At 41.8% G+C, this 13,163-nt stretch overlaps 1 protein-coding gene across 2 annotated transcripts in view; it reads left to right on the forward strand.

The window, feature by feature from the left end:
- The first annotated feature begins 1,300 nt into the window (after nt 1–1,300).
- ANKRD10 (ankyrin repeat domain 10) overlaps nt 1,301–13,163 on the forward strand; it is a 37,770-nt gene continuing 25,907 nt past the window's right edge. Inside the window, exons 1-2 of one of the 2 annotated variants that reach the window (XM_017817333.1) lie at nt 1,301–1,601; nt 7,407–7,559. In XM_017817333.1, coding sequence (XP_017672822.1) covers nt 1,401–1,601; nt 7,407–7,559 — 354 coding nt within the window. In that variant the 5' untranslated portion in view covers nt 1,301–1,400. The remainder of the gene's footprint in view (nt 1,602–7,406; nt 7,560–13,163) is intronic. The other variant, XM_017817332.1, reaches the window with a different exon arrangement.

Below are 13,163 nucleotides of genomic sequence, written 5' to 3' on the forward strand. Positions count from 1 at the left end.
AAAGATCAATTCAAACTGATGTTAAGGAAAAGCTTTTTAAATGTTTGGGTATCTAGGTACTTTTAACAGAAATTGCTTAGTACCTTCTTTGCCCCAGAATGTAATTCCTGGTTTGCGTTCCTTAATAGCGTATACTGAAAAAGGAATATCCCTTAATGCCCGATCGGTGGAATTGTTCAAGGCCAGGCTGGATGGAGCTCTGAGTAATCTGGTCTCGTGGAAGGTGTCCCTGCGCACGGCAGGGGGGTTGGAACTAAATGGTCTTTAAGGTCCCTTCCAACACAAACCGTTCTATGATTCTGTGATTCTACGATTTTCAGGGGCAGATGAATTTTCATACAATTAAACAACTAAATTTTAGTATTAATTACCATGAATTACCATCAGCTAAGTTTTACTATTGTCAGAAAAAGTGGTTCACAAAAAATTTGGGCAGAGAACAATTAGGAGCAACCAACAGAAGTTTCCTAAATTTCTGTGGGGCCATTACTCAAGGACCAATTTCTGATTGCAATTCAAAATCCGGCATTGCCATTTTAATCAGACACTGACAGCCAAGTTATCCTTTGGTTTGCAGTCCATCGTGCAGCACAAACCCAGAGCGATCTGCGAGTGCCTGGAAGCACTTCCATGGTGTGTGGGAACACCGCGACCGTCGATGCCCCACAGCACAGTCCTCTCGCCGGCAGATTTTCCCTGCGGAAACACGGACCGTCCTCCTCACCCGCGGCGCTGGGGCGGCACAAAGCCCTCCACTCCCGCTCAGGGGCGCTGTCCCTGCCCGCTGCGCCCGAGGGGCCGCGCTCGCCCTGCCCGGGGCGGCGGCCGCACCGACGGGAGCGGCTCTGCCGCCTCGGGAACGGGATAGCCGGGAGATGCCGGGCACCGGGGAGAGAGGGGGGGCAGGGAGAGAGGGGCGGGAGAAAGAGGGAGAGGGGGAGCGAGGGGGAAAGGGAGGGAAGGAGCGAGGGGCAGAGGGAGAAAGGAAAAGGGAGAGGGAAGGAGAGACGAGGGGCGAGGAGAAGAGAGAGAGGGAGGGGGGCCAAGAAGGGAAGAAGGGAGAACAGAGAGACAGAGACGGAGAGAGCGGAGAGAGAAGGAGAGGGAGCGAGAGAAAAGGAGAGGGAGGGACGGAAGAGACGAAGACTGATCGAAGAGGCAACACGCACTCCCCGCCTCGCACCGCCCCCGTTCCCGCCTGGGCGCCCCGAGGCCGCCCGGCCCCGCCCGCAGGGGGGCGGAGCGTCGCGCGCGGCCCCGCCCCACTCCCTTTGTGCCGGGGCCGCGCGCGCGAGCCGCAGTCGCCGCCGCTTCCCGCCCGGGCAGCGCGCGCCCGCCCGCTCGCTCCTTCTCCCCTGCCCCCCTCCTTCCCATTCCTTCTCGCCGCTCTCCTGCTCGCCATGTCTCTGGGAGCCGGCCCCGAAGCGGGCTTCTCCAGTGAGGAGCTGCTGACCCTGCGCTTCCCCCTGCACCGCGCCTGCCGCGATGGGGATCTGCCCGCCCTGTGCGCGCTGCTCCAGACCTCGCCCCGCTCCGACCTGGCGGCCGAGGATTCCTTTTACGGCTGGACGCCCATCCACTGGGCCGCGCACTTCGGCAAGGTGGGGCCTGGCCGGGCTCGGCCGGCGGCGGGAGCGGGGGTGGGTATGGGAACGGGAAGGAGAAGGGGAAGGAGAAGGAGGGCGCGATTCCCGCTCGCGCGCAACGCGGCGCCATCTTTGCCCCTTGCGGGCGCCGCCGCCCCCCCATTCCCTCACCGCCTCCTGCCGCTACTCAGGGAATCGGGCGGGACGGCAGCGGACAGCCGCGGCGCTTGGCTCCGTTCCTGCCTCCGCGGTCAGCGAGGCGGGGGTGGGCAGGTCACGGGGCTGGCGGCACCTGCCGTCTCCGCATCTTTCATCCCTTGCCCGCTGCCGGCGGCAGCCGCCCCCCTTCCCTTCCCGGGTGACAGTGGGGGCCTCGGAGCCGGGCTTCCAGACGGTCCCCGGGCACCGGCACCGGGAGCCAATGGCGCGGAGCAGGGCAGGGGGCTCCTCCCACGCTGGTCCCCTCCGGATATCCCCGGCGGGCGCCGGCCATCCGGGCGGGAGGTACCGCCGAGGCGCGACCCCTTCCACGCCCCCTCGGATAATCTCCCGTGCCCTGTTTGACCCTCCACGGTTGACCCCCCCTTCCCGGCTCGCTTGTTGCTTTGTCTGCAGGGTCTGGTCGTGATCTGTGTCGTCTTCGGGCTCCGCACCTGGAGACTGCTTTGTTGTGGTGCCCGTGTTGTGACGACCGGCTCGTTGGGAGTGTGGGGAGAAGGCGCTTGTGCCTGTGAGGCGCTCCTCCCTTGCCTTCAGGATGAAAAATAAATTGTAGTTTATACGTACGGAGTTTTCTGTGTTGGCATCCTCGCAATGCAGAAAAGGGTGAAACGCGGGAAGTAGGTCTGCTAACTTCACGTCTTAAAATGGATTAAATCTTAATTTCTTGATTTTTATATAGGCCTTTCCTGTTTCTGATGCAGTGAGTGTCCCAGCCTATGCAAAATTCCAGAGCAGAGGGTTGGGGTTTGGTGCTTTTTCCTCGTTGATTTGTCTAGATTTGGAATTCGAGGGGCTTTTGTTCTTGTTCTCCCTCCCATTTCCAATATACTTCAATTTGTTTATTGGTCGTGTGCCAGAGGAAAAGATTGATATACTTAGGCAGTTGTCATGGTTTATAAAAGTACATTAAGAGATGGTTTCTATATATTGCATGATCTTACCTGCAGTGCTTCTTAGAGAAACGTTTTAGAAGCATAGCTAAGTAGTCCTTCAGTCCTAAAATAAAGCGAAACAAAAACCCTTAACCCACAAAATCCAAAATGTAAAGCAGCGCTTTATGTGTTCAAAAAGAAGCAAATAATCTACACTCTGGAAAACTGGAGTGCCTTAAATTTTATTGGGAAGTACACTCATATAAAATGTGAAGATAGTAATCCATGTTACAGTCTTGTGTTTCCTTTTTCCATCTCATAAGAATTTCTTTTTGGTACTAGCTTGTGGCAGCCTTGCTTTTGCCTTGAACAGTGTACATGTTGCATTGTTGGTTTTTTTTTTCTTTAAGCATCTTCAGCTCTCTGCCAACCATCTTAGGTTGTGTGAGTTTTTGTGTGCATTCCAGTTTCTGTTGAAGAGACACTTGCAGAAACAGCAAACAAAGGGAACAAGTCAATCTGCAATATGTCGTGCTTTTATTTGCCATACTCAGTCTTAGGTATGGGCAAAATTTGATTGATGGTGTTGTTACTTATTGGAGGGAAAAATCTGACAAATGAATGAGACTTGGAAAGATGACCTAGGCTATAAATGGGTTTTATACAATTTTGCATATATGTACTTTCCTAAAAGCCTTCGGATCTAGGCAGTTTCAATTTATGGACGTTATCTGTATCTTTTATAGTCTTGTTAGGTAGTGTTCCTTTCCCAGAGTCAAAGATTGTACAAAACGTTGAAAAAGTTACAGTAGTGTAATTGGGTCCCAAATCAGGCTTTGTGTTTCTGTGGTATAGTTACACTTTTTTTACCTTTCACCAGTTAATAGACTGTTGCTAGCAGTGACACAATAGCTTCTTTTAGTGGACAGTGAGGTGCATGTTTTATGTTTTTATTTATGGGGTTTTTTTCCAAATTCACTTTCATCAAAGCCAAATGGAGAGTTCTTCTGTTTATCCAAGTACCATAGATATCAAATATTAATTTGTGAAGTGTTCATTAATAGTTACTGAACAGTAATCTTCCTCTTCACTTCTTTGTTTCTTTAGATTTCATGGGATTTTCACTTGTTTGGTTTTTTTCTTTTTTCTGAAAGAAATTAAATGGTGACAGAGCTTAGTGTCTGTCTGTCTGATATAGGGCCATTTAGCAACACGGTCCACCAGACATGTATTGGTTCTAACTGCAGCTCTGTAGCATGATGAAATGACAAAACTGATGGAGTTCCTTTCTGGAAGAAGTCCTTCTGGAACAACTCGTAAGCAGTGACATCTAAACCAGTCCATACATGTACACACATGTGTACGTGAACAAACAGCAAGAGTCTGGGTTTGGTGAACTTTACGAGCATTGAGATGTTTCTGTCCCTTTACCTGTTGTACAGGTTGAACATGAAAGATGGCCCTAGCTGTATCAAAAGACAGTACAAAATAATTTTACAGTTAAGCTGTGTGCAACTACATTCTTGCACAAAGGTGTAGATGTGCTTCAGTAGGGAAGTAGCAGCAATAGTCAAGTTGGTTATAAATGAATATGCAAAAGAGGAAAGGTAGGGGGGAACACTGATGTAACACTAGGACCAGTAAAAATGAAGTCTCAAGACTAGAAATGAAAACAGTATTCTTGAATGACTTACTCTGAAACATACTTTTACAGCTTGCAAATAATAAATAAAATACCAGCAAATTCAGTTGGACATGATAGATATTGCAAGTAGTGTTTCTGGTTGTAATATCTGGGGTTTTAATGACAAAATGGGCCTCCTTTTAGAGTTAGTAGCAAGTCCAAATTTACTTGCTGTGTGGAGTACCTGTGGTGGAGTTTGCATTTTCAGGACATTCCCTGACTGCAGAGAACTGCTTGTCTCCTGAGATGTGAATTAATTCCCATTAGAGTTGCTGTATTCTAATTAGAGTTAATTATGTAGTGTCCTAAATTATCCTGGCATTCTGTAGGTTTCTGAGAGGATGGGTCAGAATGTAGAATTGTTAACAGTCTAAAAAAGCTACTAGAGAGGCAGAAAATGAAGGGCTTGCATAAAAATCACTGTTAATTCACTTTGTTTTGGACTAACCTTAATTCAATTTTTAATCACTTGCATGTGAATTTTTATTTTCTCTGACCACATCTATTTGCTTGTGCTCTTCTGCTTTTATTTTTCATTTTTTTTGCCATTTGACTATTTACCTTATAGGAAGCACAGTAGTGTTGCTTTTGGAACAAAAGTAGTACAGATAAAAATGACCATCTTTTCCTTGGCCAGTGTTGTGGCCTATGCAGGGACCTGTCTTTATTCTTGACCAAATCAATTTAACCTCTGCTTTAAGTTATACAGTGGAAAATATCTGCTATATTAAATTTAGGTTATTTAATGAATGTGGACTTGTGTATCCTGCTATCAAGTATAAATTATCAAGTGAGTTATTGTTTTTTGTCATATTGACTTTTCCTGTCTGTGGATGTAATTACATTTATACCTCATTCTTCCATAATGTTGGAAGAAGCATGTTTTTGTGACAGCCATGTTACGGGAGAGCCACACTTCAGCTTTTAATGAGTTGAAATGTCTTCATTGTTAAAGCACTGTCAGAGAATGTAAAAAAAAAAAAAAAAAAAGGCAAGCAAACCCAACATTTAAAGATGAAGTTGTACAGATAATCATGACATGTAGCCATCTTATAGAACAGATTTAAACAGCACAGGATAGCACTAGTGAATGAGATTCTCGTTTTCCCTTTTCAGTTGATGGGCTGTAATGCCTGTCTAATTATGGAATTCTTTTAGACCGGTGCCTGTGCAGGAAATATTATTCTTTCCTGAATTTGTAATGCTTGTTTAAAGTGTTTTCAAATTAACTCCATTCAAAGTCTTTTTTTTTAAAAAACTGGCTGAAATTTATTTTTGTTTGCAATTGCAGTAGATGCTCTTGGTGTAGCGGGAGGTTTTTTTCCCATCACATGACAATAACTAGTGTTACAATTTAATTAATAATTACTGAGGGTTAACAGCAATATTAGGGGTACTAACGTGTGAACATCAAGGAAAGTCTAAGATTGGCAAACACAAAGTGTATTTGAGTAGTCTAGCATTAGAATTATATGTTTGCTTACACCAGTTCTTTGATGTAATTTTTTTCCCCCAGAAAAAGTGCTTGTTTTCTTTTGGAAAGGTACTTTGTCTTTGGTAATATTGAGGTTTATTCATTAATACGGCAGTATTCTAGTTACCCTCACCCTTACTTCATGCACTTAGTGAGTTAATGGTACATCTGTGTCCAGCCTTAACTTCATTACAGTCCAAAAAAAGTACTTTTGTATATCCTGAAGGATAAGGTTCATATGTGTTTGTTTGGACTTTATAAGGGAAGAAAAAAATTAAAGTTCACAATGTATTTGCAAAACTAATATAAAATGATTAATTACAGTGGTTGGTAGTTACCTCATATATGTAATTCAGCAAGATCAGGAATTCACAGGTTAAAAGAGGGAGAAAGAAAGGCTGACATACAGAAACGGAAGAATGTTGTAATCCTGCTGTTGATGTTTCTATCTGAATCAAGCTGCAAGCCCACATTCGGGTGCTTTTTAATTGTTCGTTTGTGGACAGACTACTCCACAGCTGTGATATGGCTGATGTTTCCTTCAACTGTGAGAGACAGAGAGACCCATAGATTTTTGGTTTATATGAACCAATGCCTTGAGCCAGTGTGGGATTATTATGTGTGTGTGCGGTGGTGTTTGTTTTCTAACCGCAGTTAATGGATGCCTAGACTAAACTGTTTATTTCAGCATAGTGCATTCCTTTTCCTTTCAACGAGAAGACAATGTTACTGTGTGACAGGAAAGGAGCGTTGTTTTGACTGCTTTTGCAAGTTGAGGTCATTGTGGCTGTGGTTTGCCTAGTTTCTACAAATGAGATGTTATGAACATTTAAAAATAGTATCTGGTTATCTGACCCTTCTGGTTAGTGTGTTGGGAAAATAAAAGTCAGAATATAATGGAACAAAATACTGCAATTTTTTAAAACAAAGAATTACTTTTTTTTGTATTGCCACAAACATGCAACCTGTTGTGTTTTTTTTTAACGGCTCCTCATCTATAATAACAGGAAATGGTGGGAGAAATGTATTCCTTTTATAGATTTAGCATACTAGATATTATTAAGAATTAGTTTTCATTACTAATCTTCTGTCACTCCAGGAAAACATTAAATAAATGAAAAATCTTGTGTTTTTCTGATTTACCTTTCTCTAAACTCTTCTGAGAGTACATCTGTGTATCTCCTGACAAGGCTCTTGTTTTGGCAAATGTTACCTAATGATGTCTGGTTAGTATCATTATTTTTTTTTCCTCCTTAACAAAAGTGAGCCAAATGGCTCTTGTAGTTAGATCTGAAGTATTTATGTCCTGTTTTCCCTTTTCCTGAAAAGAAATGTGGAATTCAGTTTTGTAGGTGAGAAGTATTTTTGAGATATAGTCTATAGCCAAAGGAGGGAGGAGTCAAGGAGGAGGGGGATATCCTAAATCTCATATTCTCTCTTGTTTTGCATCCATGTAGTCTTACTCGGAAGTTTAGCTTTTCTTGGATTTATGTATTTATTTAGCACATGCTAATTGTCATAGCACATCTGTGTAACATTTTTGGTTTTATTCCCTCATGTCTTTAAAGCTGGAGTGCCTAATGCAGTTAGTAAGAGCTGGAGCTTCTGTAAATGCCAGTACAACCCGTTTTGCTCAAACACCAGCCCACATTGCTGCTTTTGGAGGACATCCACAGTGCCTGAATTGGTTGATCCAAGTGGGGGCCAACATAAACAAACAGGTATGGATTCATGTGTACTTCACCTATGCATATAGTTTTGGAAGAAGTGTCTTGATCCCTTTCTATGACATATGTGATCCTTACATTAACATACAGATACTTTATTTTTAACATCAGCTGAAGTCAAATGACTTAATTATTAGTTATAGACCTCTTACATTAGAGTAGAGATAGGACTAATAAATGTCCTTTAAGCTTCTAGGGGTTTGGAGGACATTTGTTTTAGGAATTGACATCTTGCTACTTCTTGAACAAAATGGTAATGCTGCTTTGGTATTGGCAGCATTAGCAAATATTCTGATATTGTAGTGCTGCTTTAGGGGCAAGAAGGAAGACTAGTAAGGAACATAATACGTACTAAATATGCTAAGAATTGGAAAATTCGCCATTACCTACAGAACCATGAGACCCTTACGGTGCTTCATGATTTAGTCACACATCTAACTAGTAAGGTCTGCTGTGGTTTATTTTAAGGTGCACATGGTTTTATGTTTTTTTTTCTTTTTAGATTATTTCCTAAGCTTTTCTAGTAACTTCTTGAAAATAGATCAGAAGCATGTACTTCACTAACAAAGAATGAATGGATTACTTAAAATTTTTTTTTTACTATAATTTTTCATTACTTTTACTGGGAGTATGTAATTTATTTGGTAGTAGAGAGTGCATAAATATAGCAAAATACCTGTAAAGAACTGTTTTACTCTGGTGAAGTAACAGAATTGGATGCTTAAAATCTATCATATTTTTGAAGAAAATGTTTGAAGTTCTGAATGAATCTATTATGTATGCTGGACATACATAACATATACCTTTTTAATGGTAATAAAAAGTATTTTTAGTAATATTCTATGAGAGTAATTGATAGTACAGCATATGCTGTTATTGAAAGCTGTGGTATAGCACAGCATCTGTAAAATGTCTGGCCTATTAAAAGTTGTATCATACTTTTCTTAAAATATTTAATGGCCAGACTTTGTTTTACATGCAGTAGAGTTAAGCTAAGTCTGCTGAAGAATTTAAACACTTGCACTTCTAGAGTTTGGTTCTTTTTTTTTTTAAGCTATGCAAAAATAAGAAATGGGGAAGTTTGTGTTGAGTTTTCAGAAAAGAAGGCTGGTGCATTGAGAACAGCTGTGAGACACCAGGAGAATTGTAGAAACAATGAAGGTGACTGGATGCAGAGGCTATAGATCGCATCTTCTCCTTGATACCTGACAAAAGTAACTTATGCAATAAGTTATTGCTGCATAGTGGTAGAATCTTCAGAAGAGAAAATACAAGAACTATAAATGCATCTGGAGACCAGGTAAGAATGTAAAGAAATGGTGATTAGAGAGGAAACATGGCATGCACAGAATAAAGATGTACAAATAACTGCTAAATGAGAAGAGAAGAATGAATGAAAATGAATGAATGAGAAGAATGAAAGTTTCCAGCTATGAGGATAAAGAGAAGAACTGACCAGTGAGGTTGAAATGGAGTTGAAGAACAAGCTTGCTGTCCCGGAACATGATGGGGGGAAAAAAAAATCACATGTAGTGAGTGAGGTTGTAGCAAAGAAGAAAGTAGCAGCTAGCCTCCAGAAGAAGAGAAGAGTGGAGAGATCTCTCCATGGGCTGAGGGCAACATGCAGATGACTGTAAAAGAAAGCAGAAGGCAGTATAATATGCAGTTAAAAGTGGGCAGGAAACTCATTCCAACTTAAAGAAGTCACCAAGGCAAGCCAGTGACTCGGGAGTCTATATTTTAGTGGTTTGTCAGTGGAGCAAATGGTCCTCCACAGGAGGAAGAGTAGTTTAGTTCTTGAGTTCAGATAGTATGATAGTATCTTATAGGCTTCTAAGGGCAGACTTAGGTACTGACAGGCCAAGGACACAACAGAGATGGGTACTGAGAGCTGACATTGTGAGCACCTTGTGTGTTGTTAATGGTAGGCTCAAGTTGCACTTGAATGTAGTAGCTTTTTTTTTTTTGCCCCCACAAAATACTAACTGAACATACAATTAGAGGCATTTCAGACTCAATTTGATGATAAAGTAAGATACCTGTGGTTAATTTTAAATAGTAGTAGAAACAAGAGTGTCTCTCAAGTTGTTTGTTAGGATGCAACTGGTCAGTCACACTGGTTTCGCATGCGCAAGCACTGAAAGCTAGGCAGTGTGCCTTCATGATACCTAAAGCAGAAAACTCATCCCACAGATAGTTGGATACATGGCTATGTAAAGCACAGTGCATGCTTTGCTTTCCCCAGTTCCTTCAGCTGTTTATTAAATTGCAGTCAAATTCTACTACTCTTGTTTGATTTAATTCCTTAAACGATCTTGGTTCCTTATTTAACTTGCAAGCACCTTCAGATGATCATCTAGGGCTTCCACCCACACTTTTGAGCTGTTGGAGCACTATTTCCTGATGTGTATTTTGTTTATTCCTTCCAGCTCGCTGACTGATGCTGTACTCCAAACAGACATAGTCACTGGCTAATGCTTGTGTGAGGACAAGTGTTCCATGGACACTGGATACAAAACACATGCTGAGAAAGATCTGGGAATACTTGATATTTAAAATAGTAAACTTTCCTTCCAAACTGACTCCTGGTCATTGGCTACAGACTAACCCATCACTTCTGGAAAAAGAAAAGGATAGCTTCTGAAAAGGAATCCACTCAAGTCTGTCAGTTTTAACGTAAACCTCCGGTACTCAGTAGAATTTGCATGCATGCTTTCTCATATCTGCCCTGAGGTATTGTATTGTAGCCCATGCTGCCTGCCCTAAAGTTTAGGAAAACTTAAAAATGTCTTATCTCCTTGCTGGTGACAACTGCCCAGGACACTTCTGAGGCAGCAGCAGTGAAGGACAAATGCTGAAAAGTGCTTGTCCCAATTGTCCTTTGCTCCCCAGATAAGTTTTCTGAGTATATCCTGTGATGCCTAGCCCTCTTATATAACTGTGTGTGCTGGCTAGAACCATCTCTATGAGCAGTGGGCAGTTCTTCCCCCCCCCCCAGCTCACCATAAAAAATGCACAGGAGGAAAGCTGAAGTGCCAAGCAATGGCCTGACTGTTTTTACCCAACAGTGAACCCAAAAGAATGTCCTGCTGTTTGGGTTTGGTTTTTTTTCAGTGGGCAGCGCCTGCTAATAGTTCTTAGTAATGTGACTCAGGACCTGCACTTGGCTGCCTGCCTGCTCTAGTTCACTGTAATAGTGCAAAGCAATTATGTTGCTACTTTTCCTGAGGATTTTTTCTGTTTTATCCTTGTCACAACGCAGATTGATTCTGGGCTGTTGTACATATTAACACCAGATAATCATGAGTACTGTTTGATTTAGCTGTTTAGTACTGTTTACTGTTAGCTTTCATTTAAATACTTTTTTCCCTCTAGCCGCAGCCTATTAAATATGTCTGTTGTATGTTGCCTGTGTTGATTGGCCAAAAAGTTTTGTGTGGCCTGTCCTAAAGAAAAGGGAAAAGAAATACTGCATCCTTACAAGTGATACAACTTAATTTTCATGCAGTCAGTTATCATCACATGGCAGTGATGGCAGATTTAGGAGGGTTAGATTACCCATACTAGCAAGAGCTGTAAACGTGCTGATATACTTGGTGGGGAGGAAAAAAAACACTCATTATTTTGGTTTGTTATAGTTTTGTATTTTAAACACCAATTTGGACTAAATCCAGATAGGAATATCCCATCAGTTCTCATTTGCACTCAAAATTCAGAAGGAGAAACAATCACAAATTCAAAGCATTTTTAGCAAAGAATGAGGAAAAATACTCAGTGTTCTTTAGTTTCTGCTTCCTAGCTTCAGAAAGGGTGCTGAGTCTAAGACATCTGAGTAGCTTCTGGAAATGTGATCATCTGATAGAACTTGAAATTCAGTCAGTTGAGTTAAGGAATTGGGTTAGTTTGTTTCTTATCAGGTAAAATGGTGCTTCTCTATCTTAGTGAGATATCATTGGAAGTGTTTTACAAGTGCTTGCAGAGTGTTGAGGTTTAACCTCAGTAGATCCCTAAGCACCACACAGCCACCTCCTTGTTCCCCCCACTCAGTGAGTTGAGGGGAGAATCAGAAGGGAAATGTGAGAAAACTGATAGGTTGTGATAAAGGCAATTTAACAGGTAAAAAAAAGGAAGAAAAGAAAAACAAATCCAAGAAAAATCAAGTGATGATAAAAGCCTCACACAACAACCAGAAAAGCTTAGTTGCTCACCAGTAGCTGACTGATGCCCAGCCAGTGCCCAAGCAATGACAGCCCTGGCAAACTTCTCCCCCCACCTGCCACAGCTTCTTTTGCTGAGCATGATGTTATATGGAACAGGATAATCCTCTGGTCAGTTTGGATCAGTGGTCCCAGCTGTGCCATGTCCCAGCCCACTCCTAGCTAAGACTTTGGATTTGTGCCCAAAGCCATGTTTTTAGTACACCAAAAAACCTTACTAGCTGCTCTGAAGAAAATTAACTCTGTGCCAGCTAAAACAGTACAAATAGTTGAAAGTTTTCAGTGTAAATGTGTATGGGAGCTTTTTATTTTAAAAACAAATATCTGCAGGTAAGTTGGTTTTGGATTTTGGGGGGGGAGGGGGCTGGGTTAGGTGGTTTTTTTTGTTTGGTTTTTTTAATAAATGGAAGGGGACTAAAGGTACCAGTGAGCAAAATTACCTGAATCATATCCAGGGACTTGGAACTTGGAGAACAAAACGGAAAATGTCCTCTGAATTCACCAGGAAGATCCTCAAGCCAACAGAAGTTTGGGTCCCAAAAAGACAGAAAGAGGGAAAGTGGAGTAAAAAATGGCTTTGGAATGAACTGAAAAAATACCCACATCTAAAAGAGACCTGGGAATAAGCAGCAAGTTTAAGAAAAGTATTTAATCAGTAGAGGAAATGTCTTTTGAGGTTAAGCAGCATAGTGAGGAATTGCAAACTGATTAGTCAAGCTGAGATAGATTTACTGATTAAAGCAAAAAAAGCAAAAGACTCTTCAGCCACATAAATAGAAATACAATAAGGAAGGAAGCCAAATACTTATTCAGTAAAATGAAAGAAGTCAAAGGTAATCTAGACATGACCCCAAGGTAGAGAAGACTGCCCTGTCTTTGTGAAAGGATAGCCATGCTTCTCCAGGGGAAACGAAGAAGGTGTTGATCAGAGAGTTGCAAATAATGTGTGTCTAATGCTTCATGACTTTTTGTCATTTCTTCAGGAGTACTGTACACAAAATACTTAGTTTCCACAGAAACAAATGTGTTATCTTGAATGCTAAATTAATGAAACTTAATTGGCATTTCTGCTTATTTATTTATAGTGTGACTTCTAGATAGTGAGACAAGTGTTAGAAGGGTAAATGGGACCTTGACAAGTTCTGCTCTTGGTATGAAAGACCAATACAAGTTATTGATGCTTCCCTTCCTGCAATATTACTACAAAAGGGATTATATCAGAGTGAAGCACATATGGGAAGTGTGAACAATTTAAAGTATTATGAGGTATTGACAAGGATAATTAGGACTTTGTAGAGCCCCTCAAAATAACTTCTTTTGCTCTGCATTATCAAAAAAATATGAAAATGTGCCAGCAAGCTAGACCCTGAACTGTTCTCAG

Source organism: Lepidothrix coronata, unplaced genomic scaffold (genome assembly GCF_001604755.1).
Source record: "Lepidothrix coronata isolate B3197 unplaced genomic scaffold, Lepidothrix_coronata-1.0 Scaffold60, whole genome shotgun sequence".
Taxonomy (NCBI): Eukaryota; Metazoa; Chordata; class Aves; order Passeriformes; family Pipridae; genus Lepidothrix; species Lepidothrix coronata.